Source organism: Macaca thibetana, chromosome 16 (genome assembly GCF_024542745.1).
Source record: "Macaca thibetana thibetana isolate TM-01 chromosome 16, ASM2454274v1, whole genome shotgun sequence".
Classification (NCBI taxonomy): domain Eukaryota; kingdom Metazoa; phylum Chordata; class Mammalia; order Primates; family Cercopithecidae; genus Macaca; species Macaca thibetana.
This window is the reverse complement of record NC_065593.1, coordinates 36,024,065-36,051,112: the sequence shown is the minus strand read 5'-3', so window position 1 is coordinate 36,051,112 and position 27,048 is coordinate 36,024,065. Positions and strand designations below refer to the sequence as shown.

General features: G+C 37.9%; 1 protein-coding gene across 6 annotated transcripts in view; it reads right to left on the bottom strand.

Moving 5' to 3' along the window:
* The window catches only part of TRIM37 (tripartite motif containing 37), a 124,185-nt gene that overhangs the window by 65,377 nt on the left and 31,760 nt on the right, over nt 1-27,048 (bottom strand). For all 6 annotated transcript variants that reach the window (XM_050764660.1, XM_050764663.1, XM_050764658.1 and 3 more), the window contains 8 exons: nt 22,723-22,847; nt 16,423-16,473; nt 14,641-14,722; nt 13,107-13,183; nt 8,752-8,931; nt 3,628-3,742; nt 1,903-2,118; nt 422-558 (listed from right to left, as the gene is read on the bottom strand). In XM_050764660.1, coding sequence (XP_050620617.1) covers nt 422-558; nt 1,903-2,118; nt 3,628-3,742; nt 8,752-8,931; nt 13,107-13,183; nt 14,641-14,722; nt 16,423-16,473; nt 22,723-22,847 — 983 coding nt within the window. The remainder of the gene's footprint in view (nt 1-421; nt 559-1,902; nt 2,119-3,627; nt 3,743-8,751; nt 8,932-13,106; nt 13,184-14,640; nt 14,723-16,422; nt 16,474-22,722; nt 22,848-27,048) is intronic.

Below are 27,048 nucleotides of genomic sequence, written 5' to 3'. Positions count from 1 at the left end.
AGAAGGTTACAGTATTACATCAATGTTAATTTCCAGATCTTGATAACTATTCTATAGTTATGTAAGAATATCCTTGTTTTTAGAAAAGTAGACAATGAGAAGTATATTCAATCTCAAGTGTTTCAGAAAAAAATTACAGAGAAATATAAAGCAAAATATTAATAGTGAATGAATCTGTGTGAAGGAAATATGGAATTCTGAACTTTTCTTAGGCATAAAATAATTTCAAAATTCAAATTTAAAAGGTAAAACAAAAACAAAAATTATTGGCTAAGAGCCCAGAGATTAGAGGGAGAAAACTGGCTATTGATTCAACCTTTCAAAAAAGTGCTGAATGTCCCTACTTTTAAGGGTGAGTTAGTTAATATGCTTCTAATAATTACCACTTAAATGCTTTACAGTAGTAAAGTGGGACACTCACATAGTTTCTTCATCAATATCATTTTCTTCTGTATTACTTGTTGCTGTGGAACTAGCAGAGGAACTGCTGCCATCTAGCTGATTTACTTCATCCTCATAAACAAGATCCAGATCCAGATCTCCATCTGAAAGCTCGTGCTAGATCAATGCCAAGAAAACAAGACATCTATTCCAAATGTTTCTACTCAGTTGATCACCCCATCCACCCCATAAACCAAGCACCAAAGAATAATATAGTTATCAAAAAGCTATTTTCTGCTTCTGTGCCTCAGCTGCTGAGCCCTGTGGGGAAAATCACACAACCACAGTGACATCATTTTACTAACTTATGCGTGCCGCCTTCAGCTGGGCCCTCAGTGTGACTGGAATCCTTCACATATTCCACATCAGCTTCCTCACAGAGCTATGTTTCAAACCATCACTCCTCAGTTCTACCTAATTTTACCATTATCAAGGTCATTAATTAACACTGTCACCTATCTGCACAGAAAAAAAATACCCACTATTAAGCAAAAACTTCCCCAACTTTCAGCTGCCTTACCTGCAAACTCCACCCTTCCTTTAACTCAGTTTGTCAAAGACTAACTGCTTCACCTGACTGCTCCATTCCAAACCCTATTATCTCTAGTTTATCAAAGCACTTAATCTGTGCATTCTCTCGACCCACTGGGTCCTTCAACGTAACTTAAAACTGAAGTATCTCATCTTAAAAATTACTACAAAAAAAAACAACTATCTAGGCATCCCTTCTTATGTAAAAATATCTACTTCTTAAATTCTTATTCTGGATTCTGGCTGTTGTTTAGCTGGGATAGAGCCTGGTTATCTACTAAATCCTAAATCATTCTACCTACATAAGTAATGACAAGGTATGTACTAGTTTCAGTGAATGAAAATAGAACACCTGGTTTTTTTTCTTTTTCTTTGAGATGGAGTCTTGCTCTGTCTCCCAGGCTGGAGTGCAGTGGCACAATCTTGGCGCACAGCAACCTCCACCTCCCAGGTTCAAGTGATTCTCCTACCTCAGCCTCCCAAGTAGCTGGGATTACAGGCAAGCATCACCACACCCAGCTAATTTTTGTATTTTTAGTAGAGACAGGGTTTCACCATGTTGGCCAGGGTGGTCTCGAACTCCTGACCTCATGTGATCTGCCCACCTTGGCCTCCCAAAGTGCTGGGATTACAGTGTGAGCCACCGCACCCGGCCAGAACACACTTTTAAAATCCACAATTTATGGTAGTTTAGTTTTTAAAATGTACATCACAGTTTGTTTTATAGAATGTATTATTTCAGAATCTTGAAATGCTTTGATTCAACAACTTCTGACTTATTAACATTTACATAAGGGCATATATACATTACTAATGGAAATCAATGGACAATATTTTTAGCCTACTGTTTCAGCACATAATACGTTAAAAGCCATGATTCTACTGTTTCTTTTATCAAACACAAAAATCTAAAACTGGCCTCATTATTACATGATAATCTTCATTCTGAATCTTCTCCTCCTCTTCTTCATCCTCTTTGGCCTCTCTTATAGAAGCTGTAGTAGGACCACCCTCAAGAAGCATGTCAGAGCACGCAGACTTCTTAGCTCGTGTCTCCGGAACATCATCATTTTGGGGGCTAAGATGGTTATCTGGTGGTGACAAATCTCTTGACTTCTGAGTTCGAGATAGCTCAATAGTAAGTCTCTTTTAAAACAAGAAAAGCACAAATATTAGCCATAGCTCACTGGCACAGTAAAAGATGTTTCTAGCTTAAAAAAAATGCATCCAGACGCTCCTAAAACCATTTCTTTCTTTCCTTATTTATTTTTTGAGAACTGTCTCACTCTGTTGCCCAGGCTGAAGTGCAGTGGTGCCATCACAGCTCACTGCAAGCCTTGAACTACTGGGCTCAAGAGATCCTACTGCCTCAGCCTCTCAAGTGGCTGGGACTGGAGGCATGTGCCACCATGCTTAGCTAATTTCATTTTTTATTTATCTTGCTACGTTGCTCAGGCTGGTTTTGAACTCCTGGGCTCAAATGATCTTCTGGTCTCGGCCTCCCAACATGCTGGGATTACAGGAGTGAGCCACCTCACTTGGCACCATTTCTTAAACTATTTCTCTGAATCCCTACTGCCTTTTATTTATGAAAAAAATTGATGACAAAGATAAACTGCCCCATATATGCTCATCTTCCTTCTTTCATATCCAGCCTAAGCTAAACATACAAATAGCAAACAGTAAGTGAATACAGGTAGTTTTAAATAGTACATTTAACATGAAAATCTCTGAAAGCATGTATTTATTCATATTTTCCTCCCTGACCTATTAACGATTCTCAGCACTCCAAACCTTCCGCCACATCCTAAGTTCCTAAGGGAAATGAAACATTCCTTAGTTTATCATTGTAAAATAAAAATTCATCAATTAATCTTCTCTAGTGCTCATTCAATAATAGTTAAGAGTTCAAGATGGGACAACTTTTAATTGTGCTATAGCCTAGAATCCTCTAAATCCAAGATAACTTGTGGAAGAGAAACTAAGTCACTGACAGAAACACAAAGAGCTTACCTCAAACTACAGCCACACTGTTCAAAACAACTTTATGCAATGACGGAAATGCTCTAGATTTGCAGTACCCAATGCAAGCACTTGAAATGTGGCTACTGCAACTAAGGAATTAAATTTTTAATTTTAATCAAGTTAAATTTACAGACCAGGCACAGTGGCTCACACCTGTAACCTCAGCACTTTAGGAGGCCAAGGCAGGCAGAGTGCTTGAGCCCAGGAGTTCAAGACCAGCTTGGGCAATATGGAGAAGCCCCTGTCTCCATAAAAAATACAAAAACTAGCCATGACACCTGCTCAAAGTCAGAGCTACCTGGGAGGCTAAGGTGGGAGGACCACCCAAGCTTGGGAAGCTGAAGCTGCAGTTAGTGGAAACTGTTCCTGGCAACGAGAGTGAGTGTGACCCTGTCTCCAAAATAAAAAATAAATAAAGTAAAACAAAAATTTACATAGCCATATGTGACTAGTGGTTACTAAACTGGACACTGCAGAACCAGTAAGGATGGGGAACAGGATAACTAGATTTTTTTTCCAATTATAAACTACAAAATTACAAATAGCAATAAATATATTAAATCTAATTACAAATATAACAAGCCAAAAGGACAATAGGAAACACTAAACCAGAAATATATATTTCCTTACCTCTTTAAGGTTGTTTATTTGTTGGATATAACTAGTCTGTGCAGCTTCCAACTGAGTAATGTACCAATGCTGGTCCCGGGATTTTTGAAAGAAAGTTGGTGAACGTACCTGAAACCTTAAAAGAATCGTGCCACATTAAAAAAAAAAAAAAAATTCAAATGGTAAAATATTATGAGTCTAGCTTTGAATTCTGTAATTTTGGTTAACTTGATTATAAGGCCAAAATTCACATAAACTTAGAGCTGCTAGTATTTGTTGTTTATAGACGTAATCCACAGATTATGACACAAGATTCTGAAAATCCAGTTGTCCTCAAACTACCTTTCTAGAGTACATTGTACATTGTAGTTAAGCTCCCCAAACTAACCTACTAAGGCATATTATAATAATGCAACTAAAATATGATGATGATCATGAGTTGGGAAGAAGAGAGCCATATACCATGCAGTTCCCTCCTATAAGGAGAAAGATAACTCTTATCCCTTTCTTCCCTAAATCAGGCCCTAGCAAAATACAAAGTTTTAAATGCTGCTCTTTATATTTCTCTATTCCATCTCACATTCCCATATTTCCTGCCCCTCAGAAAAAAATCATTTACTGGGTCAACCACCCAGGATTGCTTTACTGTCCCCCAAAGAGTTACATGCTCTAAATAAACTATATCCCGAACCCTTCAAGATAGCAATCAAAATTGCCCTTATTACAATATGGCATTATTTCAGCTTAGATTAGGAAAAAAAAGTACTGCATCTACATAAAATCATATTAATATATAAATGACAGAAACTTAATCTATCCAGTTGTTTTAATTTTTAAAAAAACTAATACTTACTAAAGCAAACAAACCTCTACCTTTGTTACATAGCCTAACGTAACTATATTTATAGTGAAAAAATTGCAGTGCATGTGTGAAGGTGTTTTTGAAGAAAGGAAACACCACAAGGCAAGATTATTTGGATATCTACCTCTCTTTCATTCCTTCCAGCCTTTTACCCAGTTACACAATGTTAGCTGTCCATTTTTTTCTAGGATTTTACACCTTAGTGTAAGAACCTACTGACCATTTAACAGTTATCTGGCAGTATATACCTAGTTTCAGTCAAGAATACTCATGCAAGAAAGGACAGAACATAAACACCAACTATAAAACAACAGTCCTATTTAATGTTGGGGTAGTCTTGATAGGTCAGAAGTTTTTGGGCATCATTATATGCTATATTTGGATTATCAAAATGAGAACTTGAGTATTTTTTTTTAAAAAAAGAGATTGGCTGGGCACAGTGGCTCACGCCTGTAATCCTAGCACTCTGGGAGGCCGAGGCGGGCAGATCACCTGTGGTCAGGAGTTCAAGACCAGTCTCGCCAACATGGTGAAACCCCATCTCTATTAAAAGTACAAAAATTAGCCGGGTATGGTGGTGGGCGCCTGTAATCCCAGCTACTCAGGAGGCTGAGGCAGGAGAATCACTTGAATCTGGGAGGCAAAGGTTGCAGTGAGCCGAGATCATGTCACTGCACTCTAGCCTGGGCAACAGAGCGAAACTCCGTCTCTAATATAATATAATATAATACAAAATAAAAATAAAATAAAATAAACAGATTAAAGTATGTTCTGAACTGAACTGAGCAGAGATGATTCACAGTCTAGGAAGCACCCACTGGTAAGACATTAAAGTAAGATCGTCTGAACACTATTATTTTCTTTGAATGACTTAAACCAGTGGTTAACCCTGAGCATTATAATATTTTGCCATTAAAACAAAACCAAGCAGCAGGTAAATTTTCTTAACTTTCTGTTTTAATGAAAGAATGAAATATATATTCATAGTTACAGAAAAGCCTTAAATAACTTTCTAATAAAGTTCCACCAGAATCTTGAACTAAATGAGGTTTAAAGTTTGAGCAATGTTTCATTAAATAAAAAAATATAATACGATAATGAGAAGCTCCCTATCCACGAATTTCATAGCAATTTACTTATGGTGCTACTATAGCATTATTTTATAATAAGAGTGTAGTAAACTCTTTTTTTATCTGCCAATTTCATCTTGAGTTCCCTGTGGACAAAAACCATGTCTATATTTTTCTTATTAGCAACTCAGTGTCAGGCATATGGTACAGACTCAATGTTGCTTTAAAAAAATGATGTCCTAACAAGAATTTGTTTCTGTACTAATATATAACAGTAATAAGGATGAAACTAAGACTATAAGAAAATGGGTCTTTTGTAGGTTGGTAAAATTGATAGTTGAATAATTTTGTAATTCTCTCTATGGCTGAAGCATGAAAAGCAATAAATTACTTCTCTTGGCGAACATTAAACCCCAAAAGTCTGAAAAGCTATATGAAGATAACTAAAATAATCCCTCCCTTCAAAAAACATGATTCCAGGCACAGTGGCATGCACCTGTAATCCCACCTACTTGGGAAGTTGAGGCAGGAGGATCACTTGAGCCCAAGAATTCTAGACTAGACTGGGCAATATAGCAAGACACTGCCTCTAAACAAAACAAAACAAAACAATAACAAAAACATGAATCTTTTTCCCTACACTGAAAATCATATCCCTTGTTAAACTTCTTTACACTTCCAGAAAAGCTATGGAAAACACCTAAGAGTAAATGCTGATATGATCTGTCCAGTATGCTCAAGAACAAAGAGCTCTGAATAAGGGAAATTTAGGAGTACATTAAATCACTCTCAAGAAAAAAAAAGTTTCAAATTGTGATGAGAACTTCTTAAACTGCTAAATACTCTGAAACTTCTCAGTTACGAACATATTTTAATCTCTTTTTTAAATATTCAAGTTCTCATTTTGATCATCAAATTATAACATCATGTAATGATACCCAAACATCTTTTTTTGTTTGTTTTTTGTTTTTTTAAGACAGAGTTTCACTCTTGTTGTCCAGGCTGCAGTGCACTAGTGAAATCTCGGGTCACTGCAACATCTGCCTTCTGGGCTCAAGCGATTCAACTGCCTCAGCTTCCCAAGTAGCTGGGATTACAAGCGCCCACCACCACGCCCAAATAATTTTTGTATTTTTAGTAGAGACAGGGTTTCACCATGTTGCCCAGGCTGGTCTTGAACTCCTGACCTCAGGTGATCCACCCACTTCAGCCTCCCAAAGTGCTGGGATTACAGGTATGAGCCACGGCGCCCAGCTGATGCCCAAAAACTTCTGACGTCTGTAAAGACTACCCCACGTTAAACAGGGCTGTTGTTTTTATTTACTTCATTATTATTTTTTTTTAGATGGGGTCTTGCTATGTCGCCCAGGCTGGGGTACAGTGGCATAATCTTGGTTCACTGCAACCTCCACCTGCCAGGTTCAAGCGATTCTCCTGCCTCGGCCTCCTGAGTAGCTGGAGTTACAGGTGCGTGCCAACACAGGCTGGCTAATTTTTGTATTTTTAGTAAAGATAGGATTTCACCATATTGGCCAGGCTGGTCTCAAACTCCTGACCCCAGGTGATCTACCTACCTCAGCCTCCCAAAGTGCTGGGATTACAGGCGTGAGCCACCATGCCTGGCTAAATAGGGCTGTTGTTTTATAGTCAGTATTTATATTCTGTCCTTTCTTGTAAATACTAAACCAACAATCAACAATAAAAAATTGATGGTTTTGGCCGGACGTGGTGGCTCACGTCTGTTATCAGAGCACTTTGGGAGACCGAGGTGGGTGGATCACCTGAGGTCGGGAGTTCGAGACCAGCCTGACCAATAGGGAGAAACCCCGCCTCTAATAAAAGTACAAAATTAGCCGGGCGTGGTGGCCCATGCCTGCAATCCCAGCTACTCAGGAGGCCGAGGCAGGAGAATCGCCTGAACCTGGGAGGCGAATGCTACAGGGAGCCAAGATCGTACCACTGCACTCCATTCCAACCTGGGCAACTAGAGAAAAACTGTCTCAAAAAAAAAAAAAAAATGATGGTTTTCCCAAATACCACATGTTCTCACTTATTATTTAAGAGCTAAATGGGCCAGGCGCGGTGGCTCAGGACTGTAATCCCAGCACTTTGGGAGGCTGAGGCGGGTGGCTCAAGAGGTCAGGAGATTGAGACCATCCTGGCTAACACGGTGAAACCCCGTCTCTACTAAAAATACAAAAACAAAATTAGCCGGATGCAGTGGCAGGCACCTGTAGTCTCAGCTACTCAGGAGGCTGAGGCAGAAGAATGGCGTGAACCTGGGAGGCGGAGCTTGCAGTGAGCCGAGATTGAGCCACTGCACTCCAGCCTGGGAGACAGAGGGAGACTCCATCTCAAAAAAAAAAAAAAGGCGCTAAATGATGAGAACTCAGGGATATAAAGAGGGGAGACAACAGACACTGTGGCCTACTTGAGGATGGAAGGGAGAGGATCAGAAAAAATAACTACTGGGTACTAGGCTTAGTATCTGGGTGACGAAGTAATCTGTACAGCAAATCACCACGATGTGAGTTTACCTGTATAACAAACCTACATAAGTATCCCTGAACCTAAAATAAAAGTTTAAGAAAAAAGTAGAAAATTGCTCATTTTCATCAACTTTCATCTTGATTCTTCTTTTAATTTTCTGTTATTCACAAAGAACTGATAGCTGCTTTATAAAATTAAGTTGTAAAACCAGTCACTCAAATATAACATGCACTGTGAAGTGAAAAAAATCAACACTTTATCCCTCACTATTCTTAGATTTCCAAACGGTGAGGTCACTAGAAGTTCAACAGATAAATGGAACATTACTATATTTACTGGAAGTTGTAGTTTCCTCCCTACACACATTTTTTTTTCTTTTTAAAGAGATGGGGGTCTCATTATGTTTCCTAAGCTGGTCTCAAACTCCTGGGCCCAATCTATCCTTCCATCTCGGCCTCCAGAGTAGATGGAAACACCAGCGCACCACCGCACCCGGCATATCTTTAATGAAATTACTAACTAGATGTCAAAAAAAAAGTTTGACTTTTTGACTACAAATTTTTGATTATTATCCACTTAAATAAAACAGTTAAGAAAGTGATAAGGTTATAGTTAGTATGAATTTCAATATTCATCTTTGTTAACCAAATGATCTTTGAAATACAGTTACAATGATATTATTTCCCCACAATAAAAACCACAACATTAAATTTTTCCTATTACCTTAAAATCACGGTATCATTTTGTGGATTCAAGTATCCTTCATTTGCAAGTAAGTCCAAACGGAAAAATCTATTATAGCCCCAGCATTCTCCAACTTCAAAGTCAGATGCAAATTCTCGAATGATATTTTTTGTAGGATCATTACAGGACTGGTGAACCATCTCTACACGATATTCATATCTAAAATTGAAAAACAGACCATTACTATACAGTTAGTAAAATAAGAATAAAAGACAAACTCATCTAAACATTAAGGTCACTAAGTAATCACCTGAGAGGAAACCTTATTGATATATGCAATTACATTTCTTTTATCATTTATAAAAATAGCAGTATTTTGGGCTTTTTTTTTGAGATGGAGTTTCACTCTTGTTGCCCAGGCTGGAGTACAATGGTGCGATTTCAGCTCACTGCATCCTCTGGCTCCAGGTTCAAGTGATTCTCCTGTCTCGGCCTCCAGAGTAGCTGGGATTACAGGTGTGTATCATGCTTGGCTAATTTTGTATTTTTAGTAGAGACGGTGGTTCATGTTGGCCAGGCTGGTCTTGAACTCCTGACCTCAGGTGATCCACCCACCTTGGCCTCCCAGTGTGCTGGGATTACAGGTGTGAGCCACCACACCCAATCAGAAAAAGAGCAGTTTTTATTTATTTATTTATTTTTGAGATGGAGTCTCACTGTCGCCCAGGCTAGAGGGCAGTGGCAGGGTCTCAGCTCACTGCAACCTCTGCCCCCTGGTTCAAGTGATTCTCCTGCCTCAGCCTCCCAAGTAGTTGAGATTACAGGCACACGCCACCACACTCAGCTAATTTTTTGTATTTTTAGTAGAGACATGGTTTCGTAATGTTGGCCAGGCTGGTCTCAAACTCCTGACCTCAGATGATCCACCCTCCTTGGCCTCTCAAAGTGCTGGGATTACAGGCGTGAGCCACTGCACCCAGCCAAAACAGCAGTATTTTGAATGAACCACCAAAACATGAATGGCACTAGGTCCTTTTTTCCTCATAAAGATGTTTACCAATATATTAGGTATAAAACAACACCTCAAAACATAAATAAATTTTGAATAAAGAAGTAATTCAAAGTTGCTTTTGTTTTATTAATGCAATATTTTTTCCTTATATTCACTACATGTTTCCTCATACATAAATATTCTGTTATTTCTATTATCCTTTGAGGTTTATCACCTTGCAATTTTAAAATACAAATTTTGAAATACTCTACTGTATTTTTCCAGCACAAGTTATAGCAAAGTAAATTACTGTGTATTCAGAAAATCAAAGGCTATAAAATTTCCTAATAGAAAATAAGTATGCAGCCATAAAAAAGAATGAGATCATGTTTTTTGTGCAACATGGAAGGATGGAGCTGGAGGCTATTATCCTTAGCAAACTAATGCAGGAACAGAAAACCAAATACCACATGTTCTCACTTACACAGTGGGAGCTAAATGATGAGAACTTACGAACACAAAGAAGGAAACAACAGACACTGGGGTATACTTGAGGGTAGAGGGTGGAAAAAGGGAGAGGAACAGAAAAGATAACTATCAGGTACTGGGCTTAATTCCTGGGTGATGAAATAATCTGTACAACAAACCCCCATGACATGAGTTTACCTAAGTAACAAACCTTCATACGTAACGCCAAACCTAAAATAAAGTTAAAAAGAAAAGAAAAAGAGAAAGAAAATAAGTACGCTGGACACAGTGGCTAACACCTGTAATCCCAGCACTTTAGGAGGCCGAGGTGGGTGGATCGCCTGAGCCCAGGAGTCTGAGACTAGTCTGGGCAACATGGTGAAACCCCGTCTCTATAAAAACAAAAAACAAAAAAATTAGCTGGGTATGGTAGTGCATTCCCGTAATCCCAGCTACTTGGGAGTCTGAGGCAGGAGGATCACCTGGGCCCAGGAGGCTGAGGCTGCATTGAGCCATAATTGTGCCACTGTGCTCCAGCCTCAGTGACACAGCAAGACCCTGTCTCAAAAAGAAAAGAAGTATACACTGGGAAAGCCAATATATTCTGATTTATATATCCAATCTTGTAAAATTTTCAGGTTTACAAAAAGACAAAGATACAGTTTATAAACTTTTGTGCATTAATGGACATTACCAAGAAAGTAAAAAGACAACCTACCAAATGGGAGAAACTATCTGCAAATCACATGTCTGATAAAGGTTTAGTATCCAAAATATATAAAGAATTCTTGACCAGGCAGAGCGGCTCACACCTGTAATCCCAGCACTTTGGGAGGCTGACGTGGGCGGATCACCTGAGGTCAAGAGTTCAAGACCAGCCTGGCCAATATGCTGAAACCCCGTTTCTACTAAAAATACAAAAATTGGCTGGGCGTGGTGTTGCATGCCCGTAATCCCAGCTATTTTGGGGGGCTGAGGCAGGAGAATTGCTTGAACTTGGGAGGCAGAGGTTGCAGTGAGCTGAGATCATGCCACTGTACTCCAAGCTGGGTGATAAAGTGAGACTCAAAATACATTACGTAAATAAATAAATTGAGACATGGTCTCACTCTGCCATTCAGGCTGGAGTGCAGTGGTGCAGACACAGCTCACTGCAGCCTCAACTTCCTGGGCTCAAGCAATCCTCCTGCCTCAACCTCCTGAGTAGCTGAGACGTGTGCAAGGTCTCACCATATTGCCCAGGCTGGTCTCAAATTCCTGGTCTTCAGCAATCCTCCCGCCTTGGCCTCCCAAAGTGCTGGGATTACAGGTATGCGCCAGCCAGTCTGGCATATTAACCTTTGACTGAACAAAAGACACTGTAAATTTTACTTTGTTGGATGTTAGATACTTCAGCAACCTTATAAATTTTCTTGAGATTCCTTCCGGGATGCAGTTAAGTTACTTGAAAACAATTTGATCCTTTCAGGTCTCACTTTTGTTAGGCGGGTCCAGAGCAGTGTTCAGTCTAGGGCTAATTTCTGCTATCAAGGCAAAAACTTCCTTAGCATTATACCCAATGACCCATGAATTACAAATTTCTCCACCGTGGTTGGTTGCAACAGACACAGTTCCTGGCCCCGTGTGAACACCAGGCAATCACTATCCCCTCTAATCCTGTCAGGCAGTTCTTTCCCCAATCTCAGGTAGTTTCCTCACACATATGCCCAGATAAGTACTCTGCTGAATACTCAAGGGGAACCTATTACAGATCTCTAGACTTCAGTCTCTGCAGCTTTCTCCTCTCTGGTATTTTGTCCAATGCGCTCTAGCTACATTGTCCTTTCTAGACTCTCAGCACTATCCCCTCAACTAAGTCTGCCAGGTTCTACCTCAGTAGAACCCAGCTCCTCCCTGTGTTGCAGCCTGAAAACTCTCTCAAGGCTGTAAGCTGGAGAAATCACAGAGCTGGTTTGTGTTTTTCATCTCTCAGGGACTGTTTTCATTTGTTACCACCATGTCCAGTATCTAGAAAATGTTTCATCAAGTTTTTTTTTGGTTGTTGCAAGAAAATGCGTAGATCTCATCCCTCTTGATTCATGTTAGCTGAAAGCAGACATTCCATACCAAACTAAGAGATTTCATGTAACAGAGTTAAAAAAAAAATCATTAATATGATTCCAGATCCCACATTATAAATAACATTTAACAACCTACTACTTGTTCAGTTTGGATGTAATATCAAAGAAGATCCACAATTATCTAAAACCACTTTAAAAAATATTCCTCCTTGACAAAAAGTACATTTGTGGTTCTCAGGGACTGAAGGAAAGGGGGAATGGGAAGTGACAGATAATGAGTACAGGGATTCCTTGTGGCGTAAATAGAATGTTATAAAATTAGATGTTGGTGATGGTTGTAGAACTCTGCAGCCAGATTTTATACATGTATTTCAATCAAAATGATATTTTTAAAAAATTGAATATAAAAACAGATGAGAATCCAGTTGTCTTCTTTTAAGCCAGATAGTAAAGAGATTTCCAAAAACACAAAGCAATACAAGTTTTCTTAAAAATATATTTTTTTAGGAAAATAGTTACTTTTCATTTAAAAATGCTATTTATGTTAGTATGCAACAGGCTTGTTGTTACCTCAAAAGTGAATTAAAATTTTATATAATTTTTTTTCAGTTTTAAGTTCCAACTCAGAAAATAACAATATATATAATCCATATAAACAAAAACTCTTTGGGGTTCCCAATAATTTTAAGAGTATGAGACCAAACAGTTTGAGAACTGCCAATCTATACCATCCTATGATGCCAATAATTTCATATTACTCTACATCTTAACAGATATACCAATACAGTAATTAACAAAAATAAAAATTAGCAAAAATTGCTAGGGGGAATGTATGTAAACGCACAGTAAGGTTGTTATTTAATTACACTTCTTACTTAGAAGTTTCAGGCAAGCCAGCTGAGAGTTCCAGAAACACAGATAAGTAGTAACCTCGCACAACTCCATTTCCATCCTAAAAGAAGAATAATCAGTTGAAGTGTAAAAAAAATTAAGCCACAATAAAACAAAATGCAGATTAACATCTGATATCTAGATTGAGAAATACTTCTAAGCCTCAAAGCAATGGAAGAAATAAAAAAAAAAAAAAACACCAATAGATTTGAGTTCTTAACAACTTTAAACTTCTGTGTATTAAAAAAAAAGCGAAACTACTAAGGCACAGAAATGAAGGGAAATATCAACAACCATGAGAAAGGTTAAGAGTCTTAACATATATAGAACTCTTACAAATCAACTTTAACAAAAAACCAAGACCCTAATGGGAAAAATAATTTCATTAGAAATGAGGCAAAAAGAAATTTTAAACCAAAAATTAATTTTTAAGACCAACATACAAAAAGGTAATACCCTATGCTGAAAGTAATTAAATACAATTTCTGTATGATTTTAATGTCAGAATTCCATATAAGATTCTGTCTAGAGATTGAGAAGTTGTTTAAGTCTCTACTATAGATTTTATTTTTATAAAGATAATTACTCCCTTTTTGTTTAATTGGGCAAGACTCTTTTAAAAAAAGAGATAATTACTTCCTATGTATTGCCCTAGTACTTCAGGTGTCTATGTTTTAAAAGAATCACATTTATTATAACTACTTGTTTAAACACCTATTCCCCCAATGAGACAATGAAGGCTGAGAACAGAGATCCTTATACATCTACAGTGTCTACTGGGACATGACTACAGAGGGGTACAAGTACTATTAACCCCTTCATTTTTGGTTTACCTTCCTTGAAACGACCTGAGGCAACTTTTGAGGCTTGACATGATAATCACTCAATAGATATCAATGAATAAATGAATCATCAGCTAGGTGAATAAAGCCAGACACAAAAGATTATATATTATTGTATAATCCCATTATACAAAACTTTTCTTAAAAAAAAAAAAAAAATCTGAAACTACATATTGAAAGACTTTAGTGTGTAACTAAGCATACTAACCCAGGAGGACTAAAATGTGTAATAGTAAATTACTGGACTCAAAAAGATTATTTAGCATCTAGGTAATATCACCAAACATCTTTAAAAGTAAAGAAAAATAGTTTATTATCACACTTTTCCTAAAGAAAATGGAATTGCATATTGAAGATACCCAATGAAAGAAAATATGAGCCAAGGATTTTATACCCAGCAATACTAGCCTTAGAATATAAAGGGCAAAAACTGTTTTCAACATATGAGAACTCAGGGAATATTGTTTCCAACAGGCCTTCCAGCAGAATATATTAGAGAACTAGGTGAGGACAAACAGTTGTCTAACATGGAGGGAGAAGGGGAACAGGGAACGAGGACAGCATATGGAACAAAAAATAAGAAGAGTTAACAGTCTCAGTAATCTAACTAGTGTACTACAGAACTCTGAAAGAAAGACATTGGTTTCAAACTTTATTAGAAACATCAAAAACTTACTGGGTAAACTTTTAATCTCCAGCAAAGTCCTGAAACTTGAAGAGGTGGACTGTAAACAGGATCTGCTCTCTGACGCAAAGTGCTAACGAAAAAGAAAACCAACCAAATACCAAGATCAAAACTGTTGTGAAATGGCAACAGGCAAAAAGAAAGACCAACCAGTTTCTTTGCTACATATTTGAAATCTTAGACAAATAACAAGGTGACTGATCAGGTCAAAATTCCACTGTAAAAGTTTAGATATGCTTACATTCTGAAATAAAGAGAATTTAAAAATACTGAAATATTCAGCAATATCTTTTAAGTTTCAGGGGAAAAAAAACCCCTCAAAATTGTGACATTTAAGGGAAAAGGAATATATCACTAAGTCTCCCAAATTTAATTAATGCTTCAACAAGCAGTCTTTCACCATTAAAAATAAAACCCAGAAGGTTTCTTCCTCACTTCTCTGCAGTATAATCATCTTTTAACATTGAAAAACGAGAGTACACTAAACCTTAATAAATGTGGGAAAAACCTCAGAAAGACTATGTTTTAGCCACAAAAGTATCCCATGAGAAAAGACAAATTAAATGGGAAGAGGGATAAATTCTGTGTGGCTTTTTTTTTTTTTTTTTTTGAGACAGAGTTTTGCTCTTGTTGCCCAGGCTGAAGCACAGTGGCACAATCTCGGCTCACTGCCACCTCCACCTCCCGGTTTCAAGCGATTCTCCTGCCTCAGCCTCCCAAGTAGCTGGGATTACAGACGCCCACCACCACGCCCAACTTATTTTTGTATTTTTAGTAGAGACAGGGTTTCATCATGTTGGCCAGGCTGGTCTTGAACTCCTGACCTCAGATGATCCACCTGCCTCGGCCTCCCAAAGTGCTGGAATTACAAGCGTGAGCCACCATGCCCTGCCCAGTGTGGCCTTATTTTGATGGCCTTTGCCTATTATTTGGAGTTTCTCTCCTGAAGACCTTATATTACTTGTTTCCATTTCCATGCTGCCCTCAAAGACAAATTGCTAAGAACCTTTGCATGTTATGATCTTCACTTCTGATCTTAGAGAAAAAGTAGTAAAAGCAAACAAAATTAACACATAACTGACAAATTTCTTTCAATAATGGCCCCTATCCACAATTCTTCACTTTGAGCTGAGATAAATGGATCTCAATGGATTTCTTCCCACTACTTTTATTTCTGACAATGGGTAAGTGGGGCTCATCAACCTCTAACTGTTCGGCCCCTCACCTTAGCCAAAGCTAAGTGATCTCTCTTATTTAAAACGGTTCCTCACTTTGGGCAGTATAATCACTTTGGCCACCACAGCTAATGTCTATAATTCAGCACTTTGAGAGGCTGAGTTGGGAGAATCAGAATCACTGGAGCCCAGGAGTTTGAGACCAGCCTAGGAAACAGTGAGACCCCATCTGTGTGGTGGCACATGCTTGTAGTCCCAGTTACTTGGGAGGCTGAGGTGTGAGGATTGCTGCAGCCCAGGAGGTTGAGGCTGCAGTGAACAATGATCATGCCACTGCACTCCAGTCTGGGTGACAGAGCAAAATCCTGTCTCAAAATAAAAAGAAAAGGTTCCTTTTCCCAGACTAGAGAAGCAGTCAGTCTAAAGATACAATAAAATCCAGCACAAATAATCTCTATGTTTCTAATACGAAACTTACTCTTCTAAGACTTCTAAAGTGAGTGACACAATTCACTAGATTACTGTCTTACCAAAGAATACCTTCCTGGCTCTTCCTTATATACACCTACAAAAAACCAGAATTGTCAAAAACTCTTACCTGAAATTCTCTAAAACAAAAGTAGCTGAATCATAAGATGGCACTAATTCACTAAAAGAAAGCAAAGACAAAAATAATTATTTAGCTTATATGTTTAAAATTCCATTTACCTAAAAAAACCAAGTCCCTCAGTAGTATCTTAAAAACTTTATTAAACTAAAATCTAAGAAATATTTTTAAATCTTTATTGAACATAACATTAAATCAAATGACTTCATAAAACCATCATGTATGCAATTAAATCAGAAATACAAATACTTCATAAAAGTTTTTTGGCTGGGCAAGGTGGCTCACACCTATAATCCCAGCACTCTGGGAGGCCAAGGTGGGTGGATCACCTGAGGTCGGGAGCTCAAGACCAGCATGGCCAACATGGTGAAACCCCATCTCTATTAAAAATACACAAAAATTACCCAGATGTAGTGGTGCGCCCCTGCAATCCCAGCTACTCGGGAGGCTGAGGCACGAGAATCGCTTGAACCCTAGAGGCGGAGGTTGCGGTGAATCGAGATTGCACTACCACACTCCAACAAAGGCAACAGAGCCAAACTGTCTCAATCAATAAATCAAGAAATATTTTATAAAAGTTTTTTTCCCTTAAAAAAGGCAATACATTATGTAATTAATTATTAAAGTAAGTACTAGAAATACACTTTAAAAGTACTCATGGAAATGGGAAAAAGAAATTGACACTTAGGGTGTGTATCTGAATTATGAAACAGATATAAACATGCTTTAAAAAATGAAAAGAACCAACAGTCAGCGATATCACAGTTAATCCCCAAAGTTCCTTTTTTGGAATGAATTATGGGAAATACTAACAGACTTCAAATACTTTGAAACTATTTACTAGTAAATAAATCTATACATTTTTATAGGATGAACACCTCATTACCTAAGGGGCAACTGTGAGGGACTAGCACACTAACACTTTCTTGGCAAGTCAAAACTACTTCAAGCAACTTTAGTCCCATCCAATCTTCTTCAAAGAGAACTGCATTATAATCACAGTATGGACTAAACGTCACTTTGCTGCTAACTACCTTTAATCATGTGGATGGTTTGTACACTGTCATTAGAACACCTCAAAATTCATTAAAACACTATGAAAAAGACTATCATACAGTTTTAATACAGTGTTATGAATTTGATATATAAAATTACAAATTTACCAAAACAATAAACTGCAAACCATTTCACCACATCTTCAGGTATATTTTCTAAAGTTCAATTCATCATAATTTTGGTTATTATCAAAACAAGATAAAAGATACACCTACAGCACTGCCACACTGTGATAGTGTCTAAAGAAATTAGTGGCTTGCAATACAATATAGATAAATAATTCTTTATTTTAGTGTAAGTACGTATAGCTAAATAGGTCACATCTTTTAAACGGTAAGTAGATGTACTATGCCATGTGATTAACTGTATAGCTACTATCCAAATTGACTATGTCAAGAATCCCTATGATATCTCTAAGTCAGTTGTTATCCTTCCTTAGAAGACTCACATTCCTCATCCCCATATCCTTTTGCCTGGTAACCCTTACTATCTTTTCAGATAACAGATTAGAAGTCACATGCTCTTGGAGGTTTACTCTAAGGTCTTCCCATTGTATGATCTCCTAGCACTCAATATACACAAACCCCATTTAGCAGGGCCAATGCAATTAGTACCTAGGAAGCCTTTCTAGAACCATAAACATAGTAAGAGCTCTAAGGGAGCTTTCCCAGTATAGTCTTCAAATTTGACATGCTTTTGTAATTTTGTGCAACTTTCAATCACGTCTCTTACCAAGTAAAGAATATCCTCCACATGCAAAGACTTTAATCAATCCCCAGTTGCCTGCTAATCTGCATACTATTTCTTCTGCCACGTTCAGTGTGATTTATTTCCTGTGTTGTTGTTACTGTTATTTCTGCTCTAAGTCCAGACTATCATTATCATATTTTATTGGCCATTAAGGGTCAAAAGAGTTCAGCAGAACACAAAATAAAGAACAGGAGATGCCATTTTCAACTCAGAATGGTGAAGTAGAAAGCTTTCAGGCTAAAAAGCACAAGTTACTAATACTCATGAACCAAGAGGGTACAGTCCAGTTTACCCTAGTCTCACTTGCTAAGAGAAAATGACCATATTCAGAGCACAGAAAACTGGTACTGTGATATACTTTCACATATGTACATTTTCCTATGGAAAACCTTTTGGACACAAATAGTATAATGACAAATTAGTGGTATGGGGCAGCATTAAACAGGATACTTACTTCCCCTATCACCAGTTACCACATTAATTTTATTAATGTTCCAATAATCTGTTTTTCTAAATCATAATTATAAATCCAAAGAGGTCTGTATTATGCTTACTGCTAGCACTTAACACATGCCTAAAATATAGCTGGCATATATATTCACTGAATGAATATTTACAAATACTTGCTGGCAGATTCATAGAGTTGGAAATATTTGCTCAAAAATTTCTTTCGCAAAAGAAATTATTATTATTTTTTTTTTTTTTTGAGACGGAGTCCTGCTCTGTGACACAGGCTGGAGTGCAGTGGCGTGATCCTGGCTCACCGATTTTGCATTCTTTATATTTACACACAAAGCTATTGCTACTGCTAGGCCATCTAATTCTACCACCACCTCTCCATATTATGCTCATTCATTTAGAGGTTATCTTCAGTCATACTGATGTTACCATTCTGTGGCTGCAGATGAGGCACTGCTTTATCTTTTTATAGTTTTAAAATTTTCTCCTCCTCTTTCAGAAGTGTAGACTGCTCTGGTCTTTATGATGACTGGATTCATCTCATGATGGTGTCAGTGAATCTTTGTCTTCAAAGAATACGGGAAACTAGCCTCAAACCATCTCTAGCCCAGTAATCTGGAAGTCACTGATCTGCAAATCTTCAGACCAGTAACCTCATCATAACTTCTTGAACAAAGGGAAAAAAGGGAGAACCACAAGTATCCATTTTTTCCTTAAGGAAATAAGACTCCTGAGCTATATAAAAACTGGTTCTCCTTACCAACTTGACTATTTCTCCCTGAAACATAAAACTCTCTACGAACCGAGAGCTATACTATTTTATCTTTTTTTTTTTTTTCTTTTCTGCCTCTGCCTCCTGAGTAGCTGGGATCACAGGCATGCGCCACCATGCCTGGCTAATTTTGTATTATTAGTAGAGACGGGGTTTCTCCATGTTGGTCGGGCTGGTCTCAAACTCCTGACCTCAGGTGATCTGCCTGCCTCAGCCTCTCAAAATGCTGTGGTTACAGGTGTGAGCCACTGCGCCCAGCCCACAGTAAGATTTTTAGTTCCTCTTCTCCCATGCAGCACCTGCAACGATACTGGGCACATGGTCTTTAATAAACAACACTTCACTGATTTAGTGACCTTTTCTTCTCCATTGTGGCTCCATCACCAATTACTAACTGATGGAACTAAAAACAATAGAAATACCACTGCTTTGCACATCTAAACTTTGGTGTGTAACTTAACGTCACGAATGCTGGCCTTTCTTATTTGGCCCTCTTTTCCTGTATGTTGCAACTAATAAAATGGGTTTCTAATGAGAATTAACTAAAAGCCAAAGTTTCCAATAAGGTAGTGAGCATTACTGGAGAAAGAGAGAAGGCCCTAAAAGTGCTTAATTAACAGACTAGTGAGCATTGTTGCCTGCCTGATGAGCTGCTGAAAGTGGTATAAGAATGGGAATTTACATCCACCAATGGTTCCCAAACTTTAAGTGCATTATTATTACTTACAGTGCTCAAGACACATTTCTGAATACCACCTCTAAAGATTCTGGGAAAGTTGGCCTGGGAATTTGCATTTCAGACAAATGCCACACATAGCTGTGACTTAGGTCATCCATGCACTACACTTTGAATTGAAAAACACTAATTTTTATATATGACCCTTAGGTCAAAATCTGTTTCATTCCACAAGTGATGAAATGGTTCAGAAAACATATCTTGAAAACTGAAATAGCTGGCCACATTATCAGTGAGGCATCCTAGGGATTTTGATGAACATTCTCCAACCAAGTCTACTTAATGACAGCAAAAACCTAGTCCTTTTAATAATATTGAGTGCTTTCATTCAGAAATAGAGATTTAAACAAAAAAGTCAGTGCTTTAAAAATATATGAATATTTTATAAGGTTGTTAATCAGAAAGAAAGGAAGACTTCTACTGGTCAATGAGAACCACCGGAGTTCTAGCTGTCAGAAAAAGTTTGTCCTTCTGTTTATAGGACTGTGGCATCTATAACGAGTAAGAAGGGCTTGTAACAGTGATTCTCAACCAGGGGTGATTTTGTCCCCATGGACATTTGGCACTGTCTGGAAACATTTTTGTCATAACTGCAAGGTGGTGGGGTGGGGAGTGCTACTGGGATACTGCTAAACATCCTATGAAACACAGGAAAGCTCACCCCACCCCACAAATAATTATTCTGCTCAAAATGTCAACAATGCCAAGATTGAAAAGCCCTGGCTTAAACGATATACTCTAGTACAATGAATGCAGCCAGGCATGGTGGCTCACACCTATAATCTCCAGCACTTTGGGAGGTTGAGGCAGGCAAAACACTTGAGGTCAGGAGTTTGAGACCAGCCTGGCCAACATGGAGAAACCCCGTCTCTACTAAAAATACAAAACTTAGCCAGGCATGTTGGTGCATGCCTATATTTCCAGCTACCCAGGAGGCTGAGGTGTAAGAACTGCTTGAATCCGGGAGGTGGAGGTTGCAGTGAGCCGAGATCACGCCACTGCATTCCAGCCTGGACAACAGAGTGTGACAGAGTATAAATAATAATAAGTAAATAAAATAATAAATTAAAAAAATAAAAAATTAAATGGTACAATGAATGCTCTGTGGTCATCAGAGGGCATCACATATCAGAAGAAAAAGAAAAGGCAGCTCAACATATAAACATTTTTATAACAAAGGCTGTTTTCTAAATGTGCCACAGCCCTCACCATGGTAGGAAAACTTGATAGTATTCCATAAGTCATCTCTATAAGATAAAGCCTGTCACACCAAAATATTTATCTGAAGCAGTGGCTTCACCCCTCATCTTAGAATAAGCTAAGGAGATTTTAAAAGAACAAACTGATATGTCCATTTGAACCCAATGTCACAGGCTTAATTGTCTCTCCCAAAATTCCCATGTTAAAGCCTTAACCCCCAATGTGACTGTGTCTATAGATAGGGCCTGTAGGAAGATAATTAAGGCTAAATGAGTTGATAATAGTGGGTCTAATACAATAAGGCTCGTGGCCTCATAAAAAGAGAAAGAGACACCAGAGACTGATCTCTCTCCAAGCAAGAACAGAGAAAAGGTCAGGTGAGGACACAGAAAGAAGGCAGCTGTCTGCAAGCTGAAGCAAAAAAGTGAATTTTCTGACACCCTGATCTTGGAATTCTTGTCTCCCAAACTGTGAGAAAACACATTTCTGTTGTTTAAGGCACCCAGTATGTGGTATTTTGTTATGGCAGCCCAAGTAGACTAATATACACCCAAAGATTTTCTTTCAAATGGCCTAGGGTATGGTATGACCCAGCACTGATTAATTTTCAGCCAAATCCCAAGTGATTCCAACAGCCAGTCAGAAACCACCAGTCTAATACCACAGAATAATTACAAACATGCTTGAAGGAGTATGCTGTTCAGAAAAACTCTAAGGTTTAGCCCAAGATGAAAACTAGGATACTTTTTGCCATAATTATTTCCTCTCTCTATCTTTTAGGATCTGGAGGTAACATGGCATCACCTTCAAATTCTTTTGGCATTTCATCAGTTTCTGAGTTTTGTGTTAGAAGATATAGTTTAATTTAAAAGGTACACTGATGAAGCTAATGTAATCAATTATTTTTTTCTATACTATGGAAGATAGAGCTCTTGGAAAAAAAATGATTCCTAGTTCATTATCATTTTCTCTTAACAGTCAAAAGTATAAGTCTGTGAGACTTTTCAGGAGAACTAGATTTGTATGTATAAAACAGAGCTCACCAGACCACTCCAAAACAAGACCTTAAAAAGCTATGGAGTAGCCAAGTGTGGTGGCTCATGTCTATGATCCCTGGTAACTTGAGAGGTCAAGGTGGGAAGATTACTTGAGTCCAGGAGTTTGAGACCAGCCTGGGCAACAAGTGAGACCCTAGCTATAAAAGAAAAGAGAGACAGAGAGATGGCATTTAAAAAAAAAAAAAAACATTCTTTTGAAAAAAGTATATGCATTTCCACATAAATTTCAAATGAAAATGAAATTAAAAACTGTGTCATACCTGGTAAAGTCTGGTGGAACAGGAGTGGTAACAAAAGATGCCATGGGCTTCCGATGAACTTGCTGAAACATCATAAGGATCTCTGAGCTCTTAGATATCAACTCACTCTTACTACAAGACCGCAACTGTGTGAAGAAAAAAATTATCTGAACAAACAAAATCGCTATTCACTGCCACCTCAAAATTCTTAATTACAAATTATTCTGATTATAAACTGAAAACACTGAGAAAAATAACTCAAAGTGAGCTTGAGAATTAAGAATCTACAAAGAATCTAGGTTTATTTCTATAATATTCTAACAGTAAAGTCACTGAATAAGTATACTTAATATTAATGCATTTTCTCTCCTTACATTTTAGTAAAGTCACTGAATATACTTAATATTAATGCATTTTTCTCTCCTTACATTCTAGGATAAGTGAGGTTTTAAGCAAGTACAAATGTATTTTCAGGCTGGTACAGTTAAGTTCTTATGAATATATTAATGAACAAACCTGTAAGTTGAAAGCTTTTTTTTTTTTTTTTTTTTTTTTTTGAGACAGTGTCTCGCTGTCACCCAGGCTGGAGTGCAGTGGCACAATCTCGGCTCACTGCAATCTCCGCCTCCTGGGTTCAAGCGATTCTCCTGCCTCAGCCTCTTGAATAGCAGGGATTACAGGTGTGTGCCACCACACCCAGTTAATTTTTGTATTTTTTAGTAGAGACTGGGTTTCTCCATGTTGGTCATGCTGGTCTTGAACTCCTGACCTCGTGATCCACCCGCCTCAGCCTCCCAAACTGCTGGGATTACAGGCGTGAGCCACCGTGCCCGGCCAAGTTGAAAGCTTTTAAAAGCAATCATTTCTCAGGTTGTATTCTAGGTAACAGAATACAAAACGTACACACATACACCCGTGTGTACACACACACACACGCACATACACAAACCATCTGATACTAATTTGGGAAACACTACTTTGGGAAAAAGTAACAAATCTCACTTCAGTAACAATCATGGTAGATAAAAGACAAGACTACTAATTTTTTCTTCAAAAAAACCAGTTTGAAGTTAAGTCCTAGTTCTGCCACTAATTACACGACTCTGAGTCTGTTTACATACGAAAATAAAATAGTAATATCCACCACTGCTTACTTCATTAAGTTTGTTATAAGGATTATGAAGCTATAGTGAAAAAGCTTTGTAAACTATCTGTCATGTGCTGAATTTTGTACCCCTTTCCTCCATTAATTTATATGCTGCAGGCTCAACCTCCAGTACCTCAATCTATTTGCAGATAATCTTTAAAGAGGTGATTATGTTAAAATGAGGCCACTGGGGTAGGGCCTTAATCTAACATTACTGGTGTCCTTATTAAGAAGAAGAGACTCTAGGGCTGCACAATCACACAGAAAAGTCCACATGAGGACACAGTAAGAAGGCAGTCGTTTACAGGTCAAGGAGACAGACCTCAGAAGAAACAAAACCTGCCAACACCTGAATCTTACACTTCCAGCTCCTACGATAATGAGAAAACAAATTTCTACATTTAAGTCCCACAGTCACTGGTATTTTGTTATGACAGGTCTAGCAAACTAATATACTATCAAATGCCATACGAATGATATTCATAAAACCCACCTACAGTTGAGTTTATATCTTTTAAATAACAGTTGCTTATGGCTCACCAAAAATAATGTATCATGTGGCTGGGCACAGTGACTCACACCTGTAATCCCAGGACTTTGGGAGGCTGAGGCAAGTGGATCACTTGAGGTCAGGAGTTCAAGACCTCATGACCTGGCGACTTCAAGGCCTGGCCAACACGGTGAAACTCCATCTCTACTAAAAATACAACAATTAGCTCAGCGTGGTGGCGTGTGCCTGTAGTCCCAGCTACTCAGGAGGCTGAGGCACAAGAATTGCTTGAACCCAGGAGGTGGAGGTTACAGTGAGCTGAGATCACGCCACTGCACTCCAGCCTGGGCGACAGGGCAAAACTCTGTCTTAAGAAAAAAAAAAAGTATCATGTATCATATGCTATATATCAAAGTTTATAGTTACAAAGAATAATGATATCATGTTTGAGTTACTGCATCAATCAATGATGTAACGGTAAGTGGTAACAGCAGTAAACAACAAACAGCTACATATTTTGTCATTCATATTATTATGTGTCAGGCATTGCCCAAGACATTACGGTTTTTTGAACAATTTACATAAAGTGATCTAAAGTTATTTGAACTGTTTGCTTAAGATTTTTAAGGTATGCTTAAAATCACTGTGTATATGTACATACATACACACATAATACAAAAAATTTTAACTTATATTAATTGAATGCTTACTGTGTATATCCTTCCTTGACACCATTTCTTCCAAAAGCAACTTGCTCCCTTCAACAGAAGTTTATTATCACCATACATGTGGTTCTGCAATTACTATGTGTGTACATATATCCATAAACAATGTTTTGAATGTTTTCAAACTTTACATAAACACTAACAGGCTATATCACCATGTAGCCTACATTTTTCAGTTAATATTATTTACTTTTTTTTTTTTTTTTTGAGACAGGGTCTCACTCTGTCGCCCAGGCTGGAGTGAGGTGACACGATCTCGGCTCAATGCAAGCCTCCGCCTCCCGGGTTCAAGTAATTTTCATGTCTCAATCTCCCAAGTGGCTGGGACTACAGGCATGTGCCACCCCACCCAGCTAAGTTTTGTATTTTTAGTAGAGACGGAGTTTCGCCATGTTGCCCAGGCTGATCTTGAACTCACTCAATTATCTGCCCACCTTGGCCTCTGAAAGTACAGAGATTACAGGCATGAGTCACCACGCCCGGCCTATTTGTTTACTTTTTTAAACAGATAGGTCTTGCTATACTTCTCAGGCGAGTGCAGTGACTTTTCACAGGTACAATCATAGCACACTGCAGCCTTGAATTCCTGGGCTAAGGCAATTGTCCCACCTCAGCTTCCTGAGTAGCTGGGACTACAGGCGTACACCCAATCCTAATACTGTTTTGTTAAAAACTAAGACAATGGCCTAGGCCTACACATGGTCAGGATCATGAGTATCACCACCTTCCACCTCCACATCTTGTCCCATTGAAAGGTCTTCAGGGGTACTACCATCTATGGATCTACAATGCTAACAATGTCTTCTTCTGGAATATAGACAACATTTTTTAAAAAAGTAGGAGTAAACGCTAGAATATATTCTAGAATAATGAATGGTATGGTATAGTAAATACATAAACCAGTAGCATAGTTGTTTATCATACTTATCAAGTATTACATACTATACATAATTATGTGTGTTATATTTTTATACAACTAGCAGCGCAGTATGTTTGTTTACACCAGAATTACCATAAACACGTGATTAATGCTTTGTGCTACTACATTACAATGGCTATGATGTCATTAGACATCACTACTAGGCAACAGAAATATTTCAGCTCCATTTTAGTCTTATGGGACCATTGTCACATATGCAGTCTGTCATTGACCAAAAGGTCATAATTTGACACTCTGTATATGGGAGATGTGTATAGGTTACATGCAAATACTATGCCATTTTATATAAGGGACTTGAGTATCTGAGGATTTTGGTATCCATTAAGGTCCTGGGGCCAATACCACACAGATATACATGTATGTGTGTAAAAAGGAAAAGGAAAAAAGATTGGGGATAATGAAGAAAAATAAGAGTATTTAGTAAATATTTATGTGCTGAATTCTACCAGCTAAATTGTCAATCAAGTACAAAAATAAAATAAAAATATTTCCAGACAATGTAGTCAAGAAAAATGTGTTCTGATTACCCTTCCTGGAAAGCTACTGAGGGAAGTGGGATATTAAAACAAAACAAGTAAACCAAGAAAGTAGATACCAGAGGAATCAGGAAACATGGGATTCAACACAAGAAAGATGTCAAGGGAGTCCCCAGAATGATTAAGATAAAAATCTCAGGAGACAGCTGTGTATAAGGCATAGACAGAAATTACAAAAAGCAAATTCCAGACAAGTGAATATATCAAATACTTATGCAACACTATATATTTTATGTACTCATTTACTATATACTTCATATTCACCCACCCTAATCTAAAATATAAACTCTATGAGGACAGAATTTTGCCATTTTGTTCACTGCTGTATCACCATTATTTACGATGATGCCTCTATCTATTTAGGACTTAATATTTCCTCAATAAATAAAAATGCTAAACTTTAGCGTAATAATCACTAGATGTAAAGTAACTGGCAATAATATCCCCACAGTGTGGGGAGATTTTAACCTCTTATACATTCAGATTTCTATGGAAACAATTCTGTTCTT